General features: G+C 51.5%; 1 protein-coding gene across 12 annotated transcripts in view; it reads right to left on the bottom strand.

The window, feature by feature from the left end:
• Nucleotides 1–1,916: 1,916 nt before the first annotated feature.
• Nucleotides 1,917–22,183, bottom strand: part of ATG13 (autophagy related 13) — a 46,958-nt gene continuing 26,691 nt past the window's right edge. For 2 of the 12 annotated variants that reach the window (XM_074272298.1, XM_074272296.1), the window contains exons 2-18: nucleotides 15,648–15,729; nucleotides 14,627–14,707; nucleotides 14,124–14,243; nucleotides 13,267–13,313; nucleotides 12,131–12,271; nucleotides 10,021–10,061; nucleotides 9,598–9,694; nucleotides 9,209–9,307; nucleotides 8,502–8,595; nucleotides 6,759–6,857; nucleotides 5,954–6,064; nucleotides 5,407–5,543; nucleotides 4,623–4,737; nucleotides 4,348–4,425; nucleotides 4,039–4,155; nucleotides 3,345–3,473; nucleotides 1,917–2,744 (exon numbers count right to left, since the gene is read on the bottom strand). In XM_074272298.1, the coding sequence (XP_074128399.1) occupies nucleotides 2,670–2,744; nucleotides 3,345–3,473; nucleotides 4,039–4,155; nucleotides 4,348–4,425; nucleotides 4,623–4,737; nucleotides 5,407–5,543; nucleotides 5,954–6,064; nucleotides 6,759–6,857; nucleotides 8,502–8,595; nucleotides 9,209–9,307; nucleotides 9,598–9,694; nucleotides 10,021–10,061; nucleotides 12,131–12,271; nucleotides 13,267–13,313; nucleotides 14,124–14,243; nucleotides 14,627–14,707; nucleotides 15,648–15,716 (1,650 nt within the window). In that variant the 5' untranslated portion in view covers nucleotides 15,717–15,729 and the 3' untranslated portion in view covers nucleotides 1,917–2,669. Of the gene's footprint in view, nucleotides 2,745–3,344; nucleotides 3,474–4,038; nucleotides 4,156–4,347; nucleotides 4,426–4,622; nucleotides 4,738–5,406; nucleotides 5,563–5,912; nucleotides 6,065–6,758; nucleotides 6,858–8,501; nucleotides 8,596–9,208; nucleotides 9,308–9,597; nucleotides 9,695–10,020; nucleotides 10,062–12,130; nucleotides 12,272–13,266; nucleotides 13,314–14,123; nucleotides 14,244–14,626; nucleotides 14,708–15,647; nucleotides 15,730–19,670; nucleotides 19,949–22,183 lie in introns of those variants that run through there. The other 10 variants (XM_074272307.1, XM_074272304.1, XM_074272297.1 and 7 more) reach the window with 9 other exon arrangements.

Genomic DNA, 22,183 nt, shown 5'->3' with positions numbered 1-22,183 from the left:
GGGACCAGGCCCCCTCCTGCTTTGGTGCAATCCCCTCCAGCAGGAAGACAAAGGGCTGAGGAGCCTGCTGCAGGTGGGATGCTTCCCCAGGAACCACGGCAGGGCTGAGGCTGGGGGGACAGGCCCGCAGCCTTTTGAGTTCACCTTGCCCACCATGTCTTGGAGGCCCTGACTTCAGATGTCGGTACTGCTGTGCCAGGACCAAACCTGCTTCAGCCCTCGGGAGTGCAGGCTCTTGCTTGGGGCAGTGGTGGGCACAGAAGGGAACCTAGCTCCAGTCCAGAGGTTCTGCATGGACCCAAGGATGTCAGGGAGGGGTATGTGCCACTGGCCAAGAGCCTGGCTCAAGCCCAACTCGAGCCCGACCGCCAGGGTCGTGGATGTGAGCCTCCGCTCCCTGAGCAGGCTGGGATGGACCCTGTCCTCTTGGGGCACGAGTGCACTAGGAGAGGGACTCCAGCAGAGAAGCGGAGTCCCTCTCCACCCTGTGTCCTGGCAGACATAAGCAGCAGGAGCTGCTCCGGCAGCCTGCATGGGCCTGGGAAGACCAGCATGTGCACCTGCACCCGGGGCAGAAGCCGGAACTCGGCCCTCTACCCTGGGGTTTGACGCCCACCTTGGGGACAGTCTGGCTTTCGGCCGAGGCGAGCTTCCTCCCTTTGAGCTGAGCCCATCCCACACCAACTGTCTGTCCCTCATGCCCGGCTGGGTCTGTGTAGGTCAGGGGGCAAATGAAGACAAGGGTTATCATGTACAGAAAAGTTTTATTGGAAATTTCTCAAGAATATGATTGAAAGTACAGCTCTATGTGGTCACACCGGTGAGGGACGAGTGAGGATGTTCCTCCCCGGCCAAGCATTGCCAGCTGTGCCCAACCTCCGGGAGACAGAGCCAGCCTGAGGCCCACATCCCCTGGCACTGAGCGGGGCGGGCAGCCAGTGCTCTCCTGCAATCCTGGGGAACTGCCCCCAGGGACCCTGAGCTCCTCACTGCCTGCAGAGGGCAGCACGTGTCCTAGGGAGCTCCTGGCTGGGATAGCACAGCATTTCCATGCAGGAGCTGAGGGAAAGCCTGAGGTGATGAAGCCGCCCCCCCCCACCCCCAGGAGATAGGAGCCCCAGAAATGGGTCGAGTGCTTGCAAAGAGCCCTGCCCCCTCCACACCTTGCAGGGCGATCCACACAATCTGAAGCACTGGCAAAGCCTGGGTCTGCTCACCTTTGTGCCCCCATCAGGATGACCTGGGGCCAAGGAGCCTTGGGCTGTAGCCTCAAGGTGGGGAAAGCCCAGGCCTGGGGTTCCCACGGCCACTGCAGCCCTCCTAGTACAGACCCCATGCATCAATCCCCATGCCAGCCCCGGTCAGGGTGTTCCATGCTGCGGGCCAAAGCTTGTGGGCACCAAGGCCTGTAGTCACTGATGCCCGGCAGTGCCTGGGCCTTGTGCCCGCTGGCCATGACTAGGGCCTCAAGCTCAAAGCTTCTGCCCCTCTGATGGCTCTCCAGGTGGACAGGACTCTCCCAGGATCAGGGCCCCCAGCAGTAGCAGGGATACCTAGGGCCCCCTCCAGGGTAACAGAAGCAGGTGGGGCCTGGGGCTCTGCGACGGGCACAGCAGGCAGGGGAGGTACGTGGCCATCCCTTTTAGCATAGTGCTGCCAGGCAATCATGGAGCCAGTGGGGCACTAGGAAATAAACTCCATCTTGGCAGCAAAAAGTCTCCCAGAAGGGGCGGGGAGAGCCTCAGGCATCCGGTGTCCAGCGGGGTGGAAGGCGGCGATTCTGGGCAGTGGCTAGCGCTGCCCCTAGGCCACTTCCGGCATCTCAGAGGGTCCCGTGGGGCAGAGGATGACCCAGCCTTCCCAGGGTCACGGCCGGGGTAAAAGGGCCCAATGCCCTTTAAAAATAATCCCAGCTCTTTTAAAGCAATAAATATTTACTGTTTGATGCTTACTTCTAAGCACAGAGCAGCAGTGGGAGCGGGAGAGGGAGGGGCGGAGGAGCATCCCGGCCTTCGACTCACAGCGACAGGGCCCTAGCTGAGGAGGATGCCCGGGGGCCGGGGGCCCCGGGGGGCAGGAGCGGGGCCCGGGGCCCTCGGAGCAGTCCGGCACAGCTTGGCCCAGCTCACCTGCAGGCCGGCCAGATGGCCTGGGGCAGAGAAGGCGCCCTCCTCCTTCCCGGCCCGCGGCCCGTGGGCGCTCCTGCTGGACTTCCTTATTTCCAGGTCCCAGTGGTAGGGCGGTCATCCCTGGTGTGGGCCTGATCTCAAGGGGAGAGGCTGCCCGGGCTGAGGAGGCTGGATCCGTAGTTGGACAGGCAAGGAGGGCGCTGTGCGGTGAAGAGTGTGGCTATGGCGGCTGGCTCCGCTGGGGGTGGGGGGTGAGCCCCCTCTTCCACCGGTGGGCCTTTCTCCTGACCCTTCGGGCAGGTTACAACCCAGAACTCCAACGGGGCAGGTGGGGCCCTCTTCAACGCCCTGGGTTTGACCGGGAGGAGTCAGAGGCTAAGAAGGAGGAGCCGCTTCCTTCTTGCCTTCCACCTCCTGGCCTGGATTGAAGCTGAATAAATAACAGGAGAGAGAAGGGGGGTGGGGGTGGGTGTCTGGCCTTGGGGTGTCCAGGAAGGGGGCTGCTGATGCTGTTGGGGGCTGGGGAGGGTGCCGGCTTCTCTAGAGGGTCTCTACAAAGGCATCGAATTCTTTGACGTTCTTCTCATGCACGGCCAGTTTTTCTGGGAGTGAGTCCTGAAAAGAAAGGGGTGAGATCAGGAGCGCTCATGGCCTGCCGGCTGCTGCAGAGTCCTGGGTTGGGGGCCCTAACCGGGGACTCCATGCAGTCCCCCTGGGGGCACGAAGCCTCCCAGCTGCCTAAGAACCAGTGTGGGAAGCTCAGCAAGCCTGGGCCAATGGGCGATTAAAGTGTTTGGCCATAGCCATTGTGGGGAGGGCCTGGTAGTGCATGGAGGGGCACCCAGCCATTCAGCTTCCCATTGGGAAACCTTGCTCAGTCCCAGTATCCTCCATTACCTCAGGAAGCCATCTCTCCAGGGCGGGGAGAGAGGCTCTGACAAATATACTTTCGTGTGGGAATCTGCGTAAAGGGCTTCCTGGAAAGCCGGCCGACTCCAAATTTAAACCGCTAAATGTAGAGCCGTGTCTTAGAGAAGGGGGGAACAGAGGCCCACGCAAGCCTGTGGGCCTTAGGGGGAAGGAGCGGATGTGCCCGGGATGACCTGACAGAGAAGGGTTTGGCGCCCAAGGCTCCTCCTCTTCTCTAACATCCGGGGGCGGAGGGCCCAAGGGGACAGGCTCTAGGGAAACCAGGACAGGATAAGTTGTTCCTACCAGGTCCTCGGCCATGGACTGGGCCCCGATGTCGATGGAGAGGCTGCTCAGCTGAGGGGGGTTCTGAAACTCCCGGTAGAAGGTCCCCAAGTCCATGGGCAGAATGTCGTCCTTTGAGAAGGCGGGCTTCTGGGAAAACACAAGCCGGAGGCGGGGGGTCAGCTCTCCCCTCGAGGGCCCTGGCTTTCAGTAGAGTTTGCTTCTTTTAACCTTGGCGCCATCAGCCTGAGCATGACTAAACGGAGCCCGCTGGTTAAACGCTCGGACTTCCTTATGGAGAAAAGACCCAGACCGGGGATGCTTCTTTGCTAATCTCGGGCGTCGGGAGGGCTCCCGGGCCCCTCAGAAATGTACGTCTGCAGCACCCCGCGCCAGTCCCACACTCACTACCAGCACTGACCCCGGATGGTGGGGAAGGGCCTGTTCCTGTGCATTCTCGCAGTGCCTCTCTGGGGGTTCTCCAGACTGGGAGGTCATTCACCAGCTGGGACAGCCTCTGGCCCCCACCAGAGGAGCAGCCTCCCAAGCTGTCCCGTGGCTGGAGGTGAGAATGCTTCTGCTCCTAACAGCCCCCACCCCATCTACCCAGGACTTGGTGTCCCTGCCCCTGCCAAGGGAACCGAAGCTTCTCAAGCTCTGTTGACTGGGGCCTCCACAGGTCAGAGGCAGAGGGCCCGGGGGGGCAGCAACTCACAAAGTCAACCATGACAAAGTCATCATGTGTATTTCCGCTGCTGCCGCCACTGGACCCATCAGAATGTAAGCTGCCCTGGAGAGGAGACTCGGTGTCTGGGGAGTCCGGAGGATGGACCTGCTCATGGAAACAGAGTTTCAGTGCCCGCCTGGGGGCAGCCTCGCTCTTGGCTGGGACCCTCAGGTTGCTGTGCCATGAGGAGTCCCAGGCCAGAAGACGCTCACTGGGCAGGCAGTGAGGGCCACAGGTCAGGGAGAGCCCTTCCCCGTGACCGCTCCGTTTCCCTGAGCTTTCTAGGGGCAGACTCACCATGGGATCATTATCCTCCAGCTCAAAGTTCTTGGGAGCAAACATGGCAAAGGGGATGTCCAGATTGGTCATTGTTACCTGCAAAGGCACCAGAGAAAAGGGTTAGTTGTTCACGCCTGCCGCCAGGCAGGACCCTAGGGGTCAGTCGTTACTCAGGGCTTGGCCTGGGATTGAGCTCAAGGCTAGAAAAGGTGCCAGGACAAAGGCCTTGCAGTCTGGCTGCAAGTATCCTTCCACAGCCGGAAGCTTCCCCAGGGAGGAGCTGGAGGAATCACCTGATCCACCGAGTTGTTGACCAGCGCTCCCACTTTGCGCACCAGGAGGGCCTCCAAGACATCGTGGGGGGAGCCCCGGCCTTCGCTGCTGTTGGACACGGTTTCGGTGTCTTCGCTAGGGGAAAAAGAGAGATGGCTGCGCCTCAGGTTCCGCGGCCCCTGTGGTGCCCACCCTGGCTAAGTAACCCTGCGGCTGCGGCAAATGTGCCGAGAAGGCTTGGGCAACGCTGTCTCTTTTGTATGTTCAAGCCAATCTCTAGACAGTTTTCTCTTCTCCTTTGTATTATTGGCATGTGCCAGGTTTTTCCTGAGACCACCTACTGCCCAGCTACCGCCACACGGTTGTGCTCATGGAAAGATCTGAGGCCCAGATCAGGTTATGGAGAAAGCCAGCAGTCCCTCCACCTTGGGAGCCGGGTTAAGACTTCCCACTGTCCACACCTGTCGCAGGGCTCAGGTAAACTGGTCCTTCAAGAACTGAGGACAGAATGAGAGAAAATACAGGGCACGAGGAAAGTTTTCTTCACTGAAAGGGTGTGAGCAGAGGGAAGTGTTTCCTTGTTACAAATCTATTCTTCATTTCTTAAAGAGATTACTTCTTAAATAATTAACTATTCTTCATTAATTTGAATAAAACAGCCAGGGAATGGCTGCCTCCCCTGGGAGCTCCAGGAACCATCCAGGACTATTCCTCCTTGGACCATGGGCCCAGGCGGGAAGAGCTCAAGGGTGGGCGCTGGAAGCCTCCCCAAGGAGGCCCAAGAGAGACAGTCTTTAGGCTCACCTGCTAGAAGGAGTGATGATGTAGTGGGCGCCATCAGATGGGGTACAGGTGCCCATCTTGTCCTGGTCAGCCTGGGTGCCGTGGGCAGGTTGGCTGTGAGCAGGAGGCACCCCACCTTCCTTCCCCGGAACCATTAACTCCAGGGAGGAACAAAGTCTGGGTTAGTGATCACGGCACGGCAGGTGGGAGGGAAGCCCCCCCGTCCTACCACGCGGGCTATTTGCTTTCGAGCCCTTCCCACTGGCAATGCTGTCTTCCTGGGTGCAAGAGCCTCTGGTCCAGCACCCAGAACTCAGCTGGAGATAAACAGGCCGATGAAGGGAGAGCGGCTCCCATAGGGAGAAGCCTTCCTCCCTGCCTCCCTCAGGTTTCTGTGAGTGGCTTGACCCCAGCCCCGGGATCTCTGGCCTTAGGTCTCCCTTAGGAAATGAAAGAGAGCTCAGTTCTTAGTCTTTACAAATATTCATGGTGTCCCTGGGTGGCAAAGGGATTCCCCCCATGGCCACAGGTAAGAAGGGCCATCCTTCCTTCCTGGCTTCAGCGATACCTGGTGAGGGTGGGCAGCGCTGGAGCCAGCAGCAAAGACCACTGGATGGGCCAGCTCGGCTGATCCAACTCCCAGAGCGGCAGGCTGATAGGAAAGGCGAGAGCTGGCGAGCTAAGCGAGAGAAAAAGAGACAGCGAAGGGGGTGGGAGGGGAGAAGGGAGGAGAAAGGGGAGAGGGAGGAGAGGAGGAAGACAGAAAGGCAAGTCCCACAGCGTGAGCAGTATTGGGCACCCACAAAGAAAGCAGAGATGTCCCGAGCCCCAGCCCACCCTCTGGGGGCTGGGCAGAGGGGCCTGAAGGCAAAACAGATCAGGCCATTTCTTTGTGGAGGAAAAGGTACAGTACTCGCTGGCGTGGGAAGCCGTTTGATCTCTACTTGAAAAAGCCTGGATTTGTGGGAAGACTAGCTGCAGGGGTCCCCAGCCAGAAGAATCAGGCCGAAGGGCTGTCTTAGCACCACTGACATCGGCCAAAGGCCCCCAAATCCTCGGGGGGGCTCGCTGACAGAGCCTGTCTTTTCAGATGTGCTTCTCCATGGCCCGGCCCAGAAGGGCTTTTGTTTATACTTTAGAAAGGCAAGATTAGGAACTACAAATAAGGCTCTGGGTTTGTCATGTCAATGGGAGGAGGAGGGCCAAGTGCAAGGTCCTATTTTGGACTGACGGGATCTGGATTCTGTCCCTTTAAAACCAAACCACCCATTCTAGAACAACAGTCCCATGACTCCCAAGGACCTCTGGGAGTATTAGATGGCAGAGAACAGCGGGTTCTGTGAGCATTCCCTCTCTTCCCATCATGGACTCACTTGGTGGGAAAAGGCCAGTCCTGCCATAGGGACCCTCAGGGTGTCCGTCACCACCGGAGTATGGGTCTGAAAATGGGCCTTACTGACAGTGAACACACACTAGACACAGAAAGAGAAGCAACGAGAGAGGAAGAGAAAACAGAGAAGGCCTTGAGAACCCAGTGGCGGAGAGGCCCGAGGTGGGTGAGAGGGGATGAGAAGGCCCGTCCCGAAGCGGACCCATTTCTGAGAGGTGGCCCCAAGCACAGACCCAAGCCTGGGCCCTCGCCTGGTGCTCCTGGGAGGAAGCTGAGGCTCTTGGGGGAGGAGGCACCGTGGTCAGCCTCACTTGTTTTGGGGCACTGGCTCTGGGGTGCAAGAGCTTCTCCTTCCCTGCATCAGGAGTTGTCCAAGCGCCCAAGCCCCACCTTCCAAGGCTGGGTACCCAACTGGGTCTCAGATAGACAGGAGACCCTGTGCGACTTAAAGCCATGAGGAAGGCCGCCCTCAGCCCCAGCGCATCAGGGATGCTCTTCCCCTCCTCAATAAGCTCCTTATCGCCTCCAGGACAAAACACTAAATGTCTGGTTTGGCCTTTGAAGCCTCCTCCAGCCTTGCCAAGCTTTTTGCACTCCCTCCATCAGTGGCCCTGGCCATCTCCCCCGCCCCCTGCTCTGATGACCAGTCTTCCTGGCTTGCTTTAAATTGCAGATGGAGTCCCACTTTTTAGGGGAGCCTCCTCGAGCCCTCTGCACTCTGGGCCTCTTCTGTTACTTATTCCCTGCTTTTCCGCACTTGGCTGCTCTGCTTGCATGTAGTCTCCCTTATTAGACGGTAAACTCCTCAAGCCCAGGGATAGTTTTTCTGCCTTTTTTCCCCCCAGCACTTAGCAATTATCTGGCACACAGTAGGTGCTTACTAAATAAATATCAATAGACTGAAGGATTCCAACAAGGCGACAAGGGGATAAGGAATCTTCTGGTTCTGCTTGAAAATAAAGCGCCTACATCCATCATCCAACTCCTGCTCACACTTGCTGAGGAGACAGCGCCTCGTTTTGGGCAGGAAAAGGCCCAGGCAGGCCCTCTTGGCCTGAAGCTGGTCTCGAAGCTGGGCCCACCCTGGCTCAGAGCTGCTCCTCCCTGAAGGGCCTGTCATTGCTCAGGGTGCAGCTAGAGCCAAGCCTGGAGATTTCCCTCTTCCTAACTGTGGGAGGCTCAGATGCCCTCTGCCCTTGCAGGGAACGGACTGAGCCCAAACCGGTTTTTCAGAATGGGGCCACACCCCTGCCAAGCACTATGTAAAGGGCCGAGGAAAACCCCAAGCCCAGCTGAACCAGGCACGCCAAGCTCTTAGACCCAGAGAAAGGGCTGATGAGGCTCTGCGGGCGTCCATCCCCCCCCACTCCTGGCCATATGCGGGACTGCCCTGGTTGCCTTGCTGCCAAAGTGCTGATGGGGCAAATCAGGAACTCCCTGGAGTGGGGAGATGGGGCTAGGGGCCATGGAGGGCCTGGTAAAGCAGCGAACGCCTCTGGGAACAAACAGGCAGGAGGCTTTCCCAAGCCCTCCATGGTGGGGAGGGGCAGCGCATTCCAGAGCCTGCCTTTGAACTTTGGCACCTGCCCCACACGGCAGGTGGAAAAGGGCCTCCTGGTTAATGTGGCCATGCAATGCCCAGATAGGCTGGCCGAAGCCCTGGGCCTGTTCCCCCTGGGCTCGGCTCCCAGCTCCCACCCTGGCTGCCCTTCTCCCGTCCTCCTACCTGGGATGGGGGAGAGGTGGAGAAGGAGGTGGTACAGACTTCCTGAGAGTCCTCCACAGAGGGGTAGGCGAGCCCGGCGTCCTCCCCAGCTGTCCTATGGGTAGAAAGGAAAGCGTTTCCTAGCAGTGGGAGAACGGCCTCAAGCGGAACAAAGCCAGGATTTGTGGGAGGGGATGGCAGCAGGAGAAGTATCAGCATCAAAAGGGCAAAAGAGAAAGACAAGGGTCCAGAAATGGTTCCTGGCCAGCGCCTCAGAGAGCTCGAGAGATAAACGAAATCGCGCCAGTCGCTGCCCAAGGAGAGCAGAGGGGTCCTGGCAGCCCACTGCCTTCCCCTGGCCCTTCTCAGGCCACCAAAGGGCCAGGGCAGGGGTCCTTGTCTGCACGAGCTGTCACTAGAAGGCCTCCACCAGCGCCACGCGGGGTGACACCTTGTAATCCCTATAAAACCCTGTCACTGGGGGGGCCCTGGCTGCTGCCCGGAAGAGCCACTCCCTGCCAAGGGACACTGCTGACAAGGAACCACCGGGCCTCTGGCTACCGAGACAATCCAAATCCAGCCCTGGCACCAGAGGCCCCGGAGGACGATCCTGCCTGAGGAGGGTCCTGCCCAGCAGCCGACAGAAGGGAAGCCATGGGTCTTTCCCAGGGGCCCCCGATCATCTGTGGGTGCTGCAGGCGGGCCCGGAGCCCCTCTCGTGTCCTCACCTGTAGTTGCAGGGGTGCATGGGCGAGGAGCTGGGGTAGGGACGGTCCACAAAATGATCAATGACAATCCCCATGATAGGAGGGGTCCTCTCAAACTGCCTGCAAGGCAACAAGCAGATTGTCTGGGGTTAGTCTTCCTGGCCTCCCCTGGGCAGCTGCTAGTGGGCTCTACCATCTCTGAAGCCTGGGCACTTGATAAATCCGCCACCAAACCAGGGGTCTGAGGGTCACTGAGCTACACCACGTGGGGCACCTCTACTCTCACGCTCTCTCTCCTGGAAGAACTGGGGCTTCCCATGGGCCTGTATCCCAGAGGAACAACAGAGCCAGTGTGAAGCAGTGGCTCTCAAGGCTCAAGGAGAGGGATGAGGCTCCTGGTACCTGCTCACCTGGTAGACATGAAGGCCAGGTTAATTCTGTAGGCACATGATAGTGTGATGGTGCCTACTGGCGTGCCCACTGTGCCAACGCGGACAGTCTGGAAACCTAGAAGAGAAGGAAGGTTAGTGTTTCTGACTAGAGATGAGCCACGATTTCCTTCTGGTCCTCAAGTGCCAGGGTTTGCAGACACACGGACACAGACACAGACACACACACACACTGCAGCCCTAGGCCCTTGCTCTCTTTCATACAGGCACCAAATAACCAAGATCAAGGACAAGGAAGGGGCAATGGCTTTAAGGAGGAATGGAGGCCCCGGATGGGCAGGCTCAGAACTCGTGATGACCATATCTGAGCAGAGTTCTGCGCCACAGACACGAGGGGCGGGGGCACACTGAGAAGCTACGGGGACTGGGCAGATAGAACAGTACCTTCTCCCAAGCCGTTCAACTGGACTTCTCCAAAGTATATCCTGTGGGAAGGAAACAAAGGGATCTGGGTGAATCTAGGCTTCTTTTTGGCCTTACCAGGTAAAAGCCACAGGTTCACAATGGGTGTGGTGGTGTCCTGGGGGCCACAGTTAGTAATCAGAGAGAAGCCGGCCCCCCCCAGACTGCACCCCTGGCACCTCCCTCTGGCCTGACCACCCACCCCGTCCCCAGTCTGTCCTGCCTGTGGGGCTCCCTGAAGGTAAGGACTACTTTCCCCCTTCTCTAGCACAGATTCTCAAACCAGGAACTTGCTGCTCATAGTCACAAACAGCCTCTGCTATTTAGAACCTCCTCGCACAAGACCCGAGCCTGAGAGGCCGGGAGACAGCGTTCACACTTTGCTAACACGTCATTTGGAAACTCTATTCCCCTCACTCTAATGAAGAGGCCACAAGACTTTAAAATGAACCCCTTCTCTTCTATCCATTAAGCATCTAACCCTGAAATTGTGCTCCTATTCTGCCCTAACTCGGCAAATGCTTTCGACCTTAAGAGTGCCAAGATAAATTTCAGCATAGTTCTGCTTGAGAATTTTACAAGGATTCGACTTAGCAATCATTTAACACTGGAAGAAAACCTGGAGATGCTCATCAGAATGAATGGTGCGCTTCTGCTGGCAATTGGCTGCCCAGATGTTAGGGTTTTTTTCTTTTAGTTTTCCTATTTTCTCCTTTAAAATTTTATTTAATACTTTTATTTTCTTCCAGTTATATTTAAAACAATTACACAATTCTTTCTCTGGGTATGGATAGGGTTTTTATCACAATTCCTTCAGAGTAGTTGTGGATCATTGTCTTGCTGAGAATAGCAAAGCCTGACACTATTTTATTTTTTTGCTGAGGCATTTGGGGTTAAGTGACTTGCCCAGGGTCACACAGCCAAGAAGTGTTAAGTGTCTGAGGCCACATTTGAACTGGAGTCCTTTCTGACTTCAGGGCTGGTGCTCTAACCATTGCGCCACCTAGCTGCCCTCTGACATTATTTTTAAAGAATTCATAGGGATCCACTCAATTTCAAATTCTCTGCCACCACAAAAAAGAACAGAAAATCGAAAGTGTTCCCAGCCACTGGCGGATGGCTGAATAAATTGTGGTGATGAATGTAATAGAATACTATTGTGTCACAAGAAATGATGGAGGATGCTCTCAGAAAAACCTGCATTTACATGAACTGCTACAAAGTGAAATGAGCAGAACCAGGGCAACATTGTACACAGTAAAAGCAATTAACTATGAGTGACTTAGCTATTCTCAGCAGACAATGATCTAAGATAATTACAAAGGACTTACGCCGTGGTCTCCTATCTATCTCTATGTGTTTATTTTGCCAAATATTCCCCAACTGCATTTGACCTGGCCCCAGCTGCACCTGGAGTGTTACTTCCCACGAGATAGCTCTGGTCTAGACCAGCTGTATCCAATTGGGAACCTTTGGTTGTTCCAAGAAAACTATCCTTCATTTGGGACAAAAAGGGAGGCGGAAATGTTTGCTCTCCTAGCAGACACTTGGCTAGTGACTGGGAAATGACTGAACGAATTGTGGTTCATGAATGTAATGGAATATTTCTGGGCTGTGAGAAATGACGACTATGGAGAAACCTAGAAGACTTCGATGTGAAGAGAAATGAATAGAATCAAGAAAATGATGAACTCAAATGACTGTCGTGAAGAAGTCCACAGAAATGAAATGAGGTTAAGATTACCAGGCCCAGCCCACCTCCACAAGCTTCTCTACCCTACGTGCTTCTCGGCGAAGGACACCTCACAGACATCTTCCTCCCAGGTCAGAGTACATGGGGGCCCTTTCATGCAGAAAGTTGCACGTGTCCAGGAAAACGGACACAGAGGGGTGTGACTATGGTTCCAGCACCAAAGTGGGCCTGAGGGAGGAAGGGGCAAGAGCAGTAATAACTCCCTATGAATGATAGGTGCGCCGTGACACACAAGCCGGCTTTGGAGACGTCCGGCTTGTGGGCGAGGACAATGGGGTGGCCACGTTCTCACTCCAGAAGCAGCGTGGGGAGGTATCCTGAGCGCCTGATCCCCTTTACCTGTAGAGGATGACATATTCACGGCCCTGTTTTCTGGAGAGTCGATAAGCTGGTGTCACTCTAGTGATAGCAAGCAGAGACTTCAGCAGTAACGACAGCCTATTGTACACAGTGTAGGAAACTTTAATTTCCTTGTCGCACCTGGACAGGAGAAAGGGTTAGTTTGTTCCCATTCTGACCAGGAGAAAGTTTGAATGAAAGGAGACACATTAAACAGGTGTTTGTGGGGGGAGGGGGTGAGAAGGAAGAATAAGATGGATTTGGGAACGTTCCCAAGAAATGGAAAATGGGGCCCATTCCCAAGTTCATCTTGCCCACCGTCCCCAGCTTTTTTAAGTTCTCTGAATCTTCCTTTTGTTTGAAGGCTATCCCTTTTTCAATTTCACACCCAGTGGTAGTTGGAGAATCAAATGCTACAAATGGGGAAAGTCTTTCTTAACTTCCTGATCAGCGCACCGGGCTGAGGCTGGTAAGAGAAGTCAGGAAGCAGAAGAGGCTTCCTCGAACACCCGCCCCCGACAATCCTTAGCAGCAGATCCCTAAGATAAACTGTACAGATCAGAGATGCTTCTATCTCACGCAGGGGGACATGGGAGCTGCCTGGCCAGCAGCTAAGCTGTAAGAGAGCAGGCTGCTTGTGGGAGCTTAATCTGTAACTTCAATGTGATGACAATTTTCCATTATAAAATAAGTCCACGTACAACTTGTATATATTGATGAAATTGATTTACACCTCATATTTCTTTAATTATCTTAAGTTTTAGACAGGAAGTTGGCTGGCCAACTCTTAAAGGAAAAGAAAACAAAAGGGAAAATCCTAGTACCCCACATATCTGTTTTAACAGGAGGATCATATGGCAAAATTACTGGAGGTCTGTCACACAAAGGACAGACAAAAGAAGTAATCAGGGAATAAGAGCCCCAAGGGATTTCATCAAAATGTTACCTGTTCTCTGGGAAAACAAAACAACCCTCCCTGTACCCCCGCCCTTCTCTTGTGAAAAGGAAGTCTCCCTGGAGGGGTCCTTCCCTTGGCAGGCCTGGCATGTGATGGGCCACAGCCTGGGAACCTCTCTTCAGTACAGTACTCTCTCTCACATAATCCCTAAGACTCCTGAATTGGAAAATACACTTACTTTTCATTCATTTCCAGACACCAAATTTCTAGTTCCATGGAATCCCCCTGTAAATAACGGAGAATATGAGTCATTTTTTCAGTCACCTGAAAAAAACTCTAGACAGACAGACAGACACACACACAGCGCCCCCCCCCCCCCAAACTGCCTAGAACTAAGACTTGGACACAATGGACATGAAGAAGGGGGTAAAGATGGCACTGACAGCCTTTCAATCCCACTAACAAAGTAAGAATATTTTATTTGTTCTATTTGCTCTATAGAATATTCTATTTACCACCGATTGGGAGAATTACACAAACATCAGCAAACCTTTTTTTTTTTTTTTTTAAAAAGGAGCTCAATGAGGAATAAGGACAGATGCTCAGGTTTAGGGGTGAGCCTAACTTAGACAAGTGTGAAGATGGAAGCACAAAATTCTCATACTCTCATTTTGAAAATGGGGAGCTTTTCCAATGAGTCAAGTGCTAACTGATTCCTGGGCTTTCACCCAGGATCCAAGATAAAAGATTTTGTCTCGAGATCCAAAATACGATGTGTACCCAACATGGCTGCCCTACAGGGGAGACACAACCACAATATTAATGGGTACCAAGGAAGATGATAGCATTTATATGGCTTTAAAGATGGTAAGTACTTTGGACACATGATCGCATTTGATCCGTGAGGTAGGAGCCTATCAGGACCCAGAGTAACTCTGCTGGTCAAGTGACAGGCCTCCTCCTTCAGAGGGCAACACTGGGGCCTTCTCCTTGCTCTAGTGAGTCCCTATGGATGAGACTGGAGCCAGGGGAACCTAGAAGCAGCCCTCGTTTCCTTAGGCTGCCCGAAGTTGTGTAGCTCAGCTGCCTCATCACCTCCGAAGTCTTGAGCGAGATTTCCACGCACATCGACCTCCCGACGGCGGGCAGCTGCCCTGCCAGTGCTTTCTTGGCTTCATGGGTGACCTCTGGGATGTCCTTGATGGCCAAGTTGAACTGTAAAAAGAATGGGATCATTTTTCTTGTTAAAGCCTCAGGGACTCTTCCTCAAAGGAGCAGGCAGGCTTGTCAAATAAGTCTCGCTGCTACAGTCAGGGAGCAGACATTTTCTCTTTGCATTAAATGGAAGCCCTACTAAAGCCTCCCTCTCTTCTCTTCGTCCGAACCTCCTTTGTTTTCTGCTACAAGAAGCCAAAGACCAAAGCCGAGACTAGAGCACCAGAGCGGAGCGGGCTTTGCTTTGTTCGGTCAGTGGCCCCAGATCCCGGCTCACTAAGACTGCAGAGCATCTGTACTGTACTGAAGAATGCTTTCAGACTGCTTTTTGTGGAAAGAGATCACACAATCTCATAAATAATAAGAATAAAAAAAGGCTTTACCCAGTCAGATCCCGTTGGGGAAGATGAAGAACGAGTACAAATCTTCTCTCCCAGACGTGCCTGGACTATCACTTGGACTGTCTGCAGAGACAAATAAAAGCCCCAAAGGTGCCTGCTTAAAGCTTTTAAAGGTCTTTACATAACAATCTGGCTCCTGCTAAGACTGGAGTTAGTAGGCCAGACTAAAAAAGGGATGACTAGTGCACAGAAGGCCCAAGGACAGAAGGGAGAGAGTGCTGACCTGCATAAGAAAAGGGTCTAATGCCAGCCAGTGGAAATGCCCATAGTTTGCCAGTATGAATTAAGCAACTTTCTCACATGGCAGATGGAAAGCTGCATATGGTGGCTATAGTTTTCCCAAGAATACGAGCCCAATTATGGATGTGATTGTGTACTGCCATGAACTCAGGCAGTGTTGAACCAGAAAGCGCTGCAGACACACAGGTATAACCAGATGGCAAAAGTTCTCAAACTATTTTGGAACCAGATTTCATATTGTCTGGATTGGCTGAGCACAGCAGTAATGAGAGAACTTCACCTAAGAGTTCAGGAAACACACTACGCACAGATTTCAACATTTAGTTTAAAAATCCCTATTGGCAAGGAAGTTATAACAGTGAAAAAAATGGGCAAGGCAGGGGGAGTATGTGCTTAAGGGAAGATGTCTAAAAGATGTTCATGGTTATTACTCAACACTCGTGTTCCCTCCCACCCCATGGGAACACGCTGTGCCAAGAAATGGGCCTTTACAGCATGACATTTCTGCTGACGAACGGCCTTGTGCTGCGCGGCCCCCACTGAACAAGTACCAGTGGGAAACTGGAAGTGACTTCCCAGCTACTCCCCCAGACCATCTCAGTCGGTTTGCAAGAGACAGAACTTACACCAGTTACCCCCTCAAATGGGCAAGCTGCAAGCTGTCATGCCTGGTGCATTTCAAAAGACTGTACCCAAGGGGGAGAAGCCCGGAAGTGATTTCTAAGGGGTCTAGGGATAAAGGAAGAGAGAACACATCACCTACCTTCAGGGCAAAAAACTTGATGAACTTGTCCAAGTCCTTCCTGTCCTGGGAACTGAGATCAGTGTCCATGGCATACACAAATCTGAAACAGATAACACCCAATGCAGCATGACATCGATGTCTGAATATCAGCGCTATCAGATCCCCTATGGAAACTGTTCTGCACTAAATGTCTGCAGCGAGGAACTGAGGTCTTGGATTAGCTAACAATGACAAAAAGTAAAAGAAGTGAGAAGCACAAATAAAGCCACCCTTTATTTCGGAGAGGCTACTATCCCCTCCCGAGACATCTCCCCTGTAGCATAGCCCACTTAGGTCAAAGGGCAGTTCAACAGCAGAAACCTCCACCCTGACAGTGTATGATCCAGCACGGGCCCAAAGCCCACTTTCCCCCTCTCTCATAAATGTACTTTGCAGAAGGATAGCATCACACCCCCCATCAATCTGGTGTAGATGACAAGAAGACCTGGTCTTCTGTTCTCCCAGGCAAAGGCAGAATGTCAAAATTTGCTAGAAATACAGAAACATCCTAGCCTGCCCCTTATGGTGAGTGAACCTGAGTGAGTTAAAAAGGGCTATGAGATTTCTAAAAATTTGAAAGCTGAAATCTAGATGTGTTAAATAGGAAGGCTGGGACAGGGCGCACATGATAAAGTGATGTAATCACAACAAAGGCTTCCCAAGAAGGAGAACAACCGCCCCACTCCAAACCGGCTGCTATTTATTTTGTGGGTGTACAAGTCTGTAGAACCTAGTGAGAATCCGGCCTGGTTACTTAAGATCGTGATCTGGGATATTAGGAATGCCGGCCTTTGGAGACGAGTCCACCCTACACCTACAGAGGAGCGCACACACAGCGGTGAGGTGATTGGGGTCTGGGTTCAAATTCTGACTCTGGTGGTTCCAGGCAGATTACTTAATCTTACGCAGCCTCAGCTTCCTTCTCTGTAAAATAAAGACACTTGTACCCCCCAGGTGGTATAATGCAGAGGGGGAAACACCTGTATAGCCCAAGAGAAACGCAAACTCTCCTCCTGGACACTGATCATTATCTATAGTGTAGGTATGAGTATCAGGGTTTGTTTTTAAAAAGCTGATAAAGCAAGAAGACAGTTTTCACCTCACGCACTGTAACGTTGGGAGTAAATACTGATTTTCAAGGGACACAGAGCATATTATCTTGCCCAAAATGTTGATGAGTTTTATAGATACAACGAAAAGAAATTAGGAAGCTGTGACTTCTACAGTCCCATAAAATTACATTCAGTGGAGGCCCAGAGTCTGTGCGAAATCCCTAAGGCCTGTCTGGAAAGCAAACCCCCAGCTCCCAATTCCCTGGCAGGCACTAAATTTATTAGACAGTCTTTACTACAAATAGCACCTCCACCAACTCACACCTGCCCAGTGCCTGGCACCCTTTGGCGGCCAAAGTTTTACAAGCTCACGCTCACACATGTTCCCACTGAGAGAAATCGTTTAATGCAATATTCAAATGTGGCAATTGTTCAAAAGCTGGCAGTTATGTTCTATAATGGGAAATAAAGGTGAGCCTGGTAGCTAATTAAAATTACAAGGAAAAATTCCGATAGGAAGAGTGTGATGGTTTGAGATAGAACTGTACCACAATACCAAGGTGTTTCTTAGCTAGAGTTACATTAGATTTTAAAATCAAATCAATTTAATTGATTTAAAATCAATTAGAGAAATACTGCTACGCACAACACTCTCTGCTAATGGTGCCCAAAGAGGAATAAAGTCAGGTCTCTGTCCTCCAAAACCTGATAACTGAGGAGAAAAGACCGCAGATCAATAATCATGTGAGTGATCATTTACTGCTAAGGTGATCAAAAAAAGAGTTCGCAATCCTCAACAGCACTTCAAAATATTAATTATCAATGGTGAAGGGGCAGCTAGGTGGCGCAGTGGATAGAGCACTAGCCTTAAATTTAGGAGGACCCGAGTTCAAATCTGGTCTCAGACACTTAAGACTTCCTAGCTGTGTGACCCTGGGCAAGTCACTTAACCCCAGCCTCCCAAAAAAAAAAAAAAAAAAAAAAAAAAAGATTATCAATGGTGGGCTAGGCCTGAATGCAAGGTGTGCTCTCAGATGAACAGGAGTGTGAGGTGGTCATTGTGGCAGCTCACTGAGAGAGGGGAGGGTTTGGAGGTAACAGAACCTGAGAGGAGTCCCGTGACCATCCAAGAGGCAGCAAGGACCTGGGTCAGAACTCAGAGCCAAAAGGCAGAGCACATGGAGGTAAAGTGACAAGGGCTCGAGACCCACCCAGGGCAACAGCAAAGGAAAGAAAGGAGCAATTTCAAATCGTCACGTGGGGAGGGAAGTGAAGGGAAGGACATTACAGATGTGCCAGGGTATCTGGCCCGAGGAAGAGCCAATTTGTGGGAAGGGAAGGACGAGGAGTGCAGTTTCAGATACAGGCAATCAGGTGCTGGCAGCATGTACAGGTGAAAACGTCCATCGTGTAGTCAGACACCAGGAGTGAAATTTAGGGGTTTGTGGTTAGAGATACAGAGGTAGGAGTCATGTGTGCTGAGGCGAGATCCAGGGCAATGGGAACAGATTAAATGGGAAATGGGACAGTGGCAGGAGTGAGACCCCTGAGGTCCCCAAGAGGAGGGAAGAGAGCAAACAAGCAGGGCTAGCCGAGGGGAAAAGCCGTTATCGAGCCACAGTTCTGGCTTAGAGAAGCATGGGCGGAGTGTTTCTGGAAGATGAAACCTGAGACCAGGAGACTGAGTCAGGAGATGATTGAGCTGAAGGGAATAGACTGAAGGGAATAGAGAGGAGACTACAAGCAGCTGAGCAATTGGTGAGGACCAAGGATGCTATGCACCCAGCACAGGAATGGTTTTGTAAGGCGGAAGCCTAAGAGTATTCATGGTACAGAGGTTAAAGCTGGGTGAGATGACTGATCAAAATTCTCAGCCCCTCGCTCTGTTTAGCTTTATCACAGGGTTTGGAACCAAAGGAGAATTTCCACAGTGCTCCCCCCGCCAAATCCTGTGTCACTTTCACCAAGGCCTCCCACTGTCCTTACTGTGGTCAGTGAAAGCCTCACCGAGGCCTCTGGCAGGGAGCCCCAATCAGGCTCTGTCTTACTCCCCTACTCCCAGCCATTTTTAAAATCAGCTTCCCTGCACTATCTTCCCCCTCCCAATAACCAACTGTGCGCCTGAAAAAAAATTTCTAATCTTCTATAGCTCCCACTTGCTTGATCAAAGTACACTTCTTGATCATGGCTCCTGCTAAGTAAGCTCTGAGAGGACCCAGACGGCCTTCACTTTTCTCCTGGCAGATGCAGCTCTTCATGGATCCATTCTCCATACATATTCCACTTAGGACATATGGCTCTCCCTGGGGCAAAGAGGAGCCTGGTAGCAGGAATGCTCCAGGTAGGGGCTCCTTGGCGGACTGGCCCCCGGGGTGGGACTGAGCTTTCAGAGGTGACCTCATTCCTTTGGGCTTTTTGCATCTGTAAGGCACCACTGGGAGCCCCTGAAGAAGGGCCATCCTTCCCTCTGACAGCCAATCAGCGTCTGGGGCAAGCGCAGACTGAAGGCTGGACATGCTGTCCCCTCCCCTGCTGAGCTGCTGCCTCATGTGTAACCCGAGGTTCTTCGTTCATCAGCGCCTCTTATTTCAAGGGCAGCGGTTCTCCTACCTGGACCGATCACAACGTCCTGTGTCACTCTGTTTACATCCTCCCAGAAATCCTCCAAGGAGGATCTGTCCCTAACTTCCTGAAGGACTTCTGAGTCAGTGATTCCCAATGAGGGCCCTGGGCCTTCTGAAGGGCTGTGCACTTATTATTATAAGGATCCTCAGACCACTAGCACGCTGAGCAGTCACACCGATTTATATTTAGATACATGACTTCACAGAACAAGCAAGCAAAACTAGCCTGGCTCCAGTTTGTTCTCCCCATTCACTCTCCATTAACAACAACAACAACAACAACAACAACAACAACAACAACAACAACAACAACAACAACGGCTCACATTTAGAAAGGACTTTAGGAATAACATCCCCCTGGACCCTCACAAGTCTGCCCAGGGGCCCAGGACATCAAGCATCTGAGGCTGGAATGACTGAAGCCCTCCTGAATCCCAGTCTAGCCCTCTTCACTCTGTTATATGTCACACCCTTCCTCACAATGCTTCCATGGCTCCTCATTACCTATCAACTCCTCTGTCTGACATTTCATGCTCTTCCCAATTTGATTCCAGTCACGTCTGGCAGACTTTCACATGACATCTCTCACCATACAAATGTTTCAAACTGGGCTGCCTCCAGACAGGCTCTCCGCCATGTTGGGAATATTGTCCCTTCTCCTTTCTATCTTTCAGAATTCCTTATTCCACCCAGACCCCATCACCTTTTTTTGGTTTTACCATTCAACCATTTACCATTAGAGCTTCCAAGATTACAGTTTCCTCGAGGGCAGACTAAAGTAAGCTTATTTCCTTTTCTTTTTGGACAGTTAATAGTAGATTAGGCTGAGGCACTATAGATCTAAATCTCTAAGTTTTAACAAAGTTTCCAATAAAGCATCTCACACTATTCTTGTAGAAAATATGAAGAGACACCATCTAGAATATAAGTGATAATATAATTAGATGGCTTCCAAACAGGCTGGCTAGCTGGAATCTCAAAGTAGTTATTCATGGTTCAATGGCAAAGTGCGAATATACAGAAATGTGCTTGGCCCTATACTATTTAACATTGTTCTTTTTTTTTTTTTTTTTGAGGCTGAGGTTAAGTGATTTGCCCAGGGTCACACAGCTAGGAACTGTTAAGTGTCTGAGACCAGATTTGAACTCGGGTCCTCCTGAATTCAGGGCTTGTACTCTATCCACTGCGCCATCTGGCTGCTCCCTATTTAACATTTTTCTTAATGGCTTGGATAGAAACACAGATGTCATAAAATTTAGCTATGACAAAAGAGCTAGAGGACACTAGATGACGGTCAGGATCCAAAAAGACCTTAATGAACTCAGCACTGGGCTGAACTTACTAAGATGAAATACAGTAAGGATAAACGCAAAATCTTCCAGTTGCATTCAAAAGGCAAATGCCTCAATATGGGAGGGAAGTGGATGGCTTGGAAAGTAGTTTTTCTGATAAAGACTCAAGGGCCTGTAAAATCTCAATGATCCTGCAGGATGATGGATCTCTGAGGTGCTTTAAGAAAGGCAGAGCTCTCAGGAGTGAAGAGGTGACAGTCCCTATGTATTGTGTACATCCCATCCTACGCACTATATTCTCTTTGGGACGTCATAGAGCGTAGTATATCACTGATCATGAGGTAAACTTTCCTGCAAAGACATGGATAAAATGGAAAGTGTCCACAGGAGCATAACCAGGTTCTGAGAAGCAGTGGAAGAAACTGAGACTGTTTAGCCTGGAGAAGAGAAGCCCATGAGCCTCTTCCAAGGATGATCCCCACCAAAGAGTCTCTGTAGAACAGGGATGAGGTGTGATGATGACAGAGCCCAGCCTCAGCTGGTTAGGAGCCGAATCCTAGGAACTAAGCACAGGCAGCTCGAGGAATCAACCCAGAAGTAGCACTTGAGGTTCAGAGCATTGTTGGAAGTCAGGCTTTTGCCCTTTGTATCTGAAAATCTCATTCTCTTGATCATGTGGTTAAACTTTCCCCCAAGCTCTTCGATCCCCTTTCCCTTTTTCAGATAACAAATTGATGCTATAATCTCATTTGAGATACCTATAGCCTTTTTTAAAAATTAGGGAGGCAAGCTAATTACCATGTGATAATTATAGAAACATAGGAGAAAAATTAATAACTCCCTCCCATTATATAATTATCTTTTTCAAATCTCACTTTTTTTGCATTGCCTTCTTTAGGCTCAATATACGTGTAAGCTCTGCCACGTCACAATGCTTCCTTACACTAATGTTGTCTATGTTCCTTTAAGCCTCAACTTCACCTATTTGCCCTAATTCACCACTTAACCACTTTCCAGACTGAGATGCTAATTAATACTGAACTTAAATAAAGTCGGTCTTAGTGCCTTTCTTCATAACAATGTACATCAATTAAAAAGCTCATTTCCAGTTTTGGGTGGTTATTGGTGCCCCCAAATAAAACTTTCCCTTTAGCCCCAGACTGTATTTTGATTACATCATCCTCTCGATAAACAGAAATCTTACAGGATGCCAAATCGTCAAAGGTCACATTTTTTACAAACATCTGAAAAAACAAAACAGGCTATCTTTGTTTGGCTCCCATAACCTCTCCACTTCCAGGCCCATTCCAACGGCTCACGGGCATGGGAAGGTGATCAGGGCTTCTCAGAGCCTATGCCAGGAACACAAGCATGAGAGGCTCAAGCTGGCAAGGTGCTATGGTCAGTGCTGGCACAAGACTGTGCCCACTGGCATACAGGGACAGTTTTGATAGATCTCAAAAGGCTCATCATGAAGCTGACTGTAGGATCATGAATCTGGACGCCTTGCAAACTGTACTAAAGCCATCTAATGAATTATAAACTTT

This window comes from Sminthopsis crassicaudata, chromosome 6 (assembly GCF_048593235.1).
Source record: "Sminthopsis crassicaudata isolate SCR6 chromosome 6, ASM4859323v1, whole genome shotgun sequence".
NCBI lineage: Eukaryota > Metazoa > Chordata > Mammalia > Dasyuromorphia > Dasyuridae > Sminthopsis > Sminthopsis crassicaudata.
This window is presented reverse-complemented; position numbering and strand designations above follow the sequence as displayed.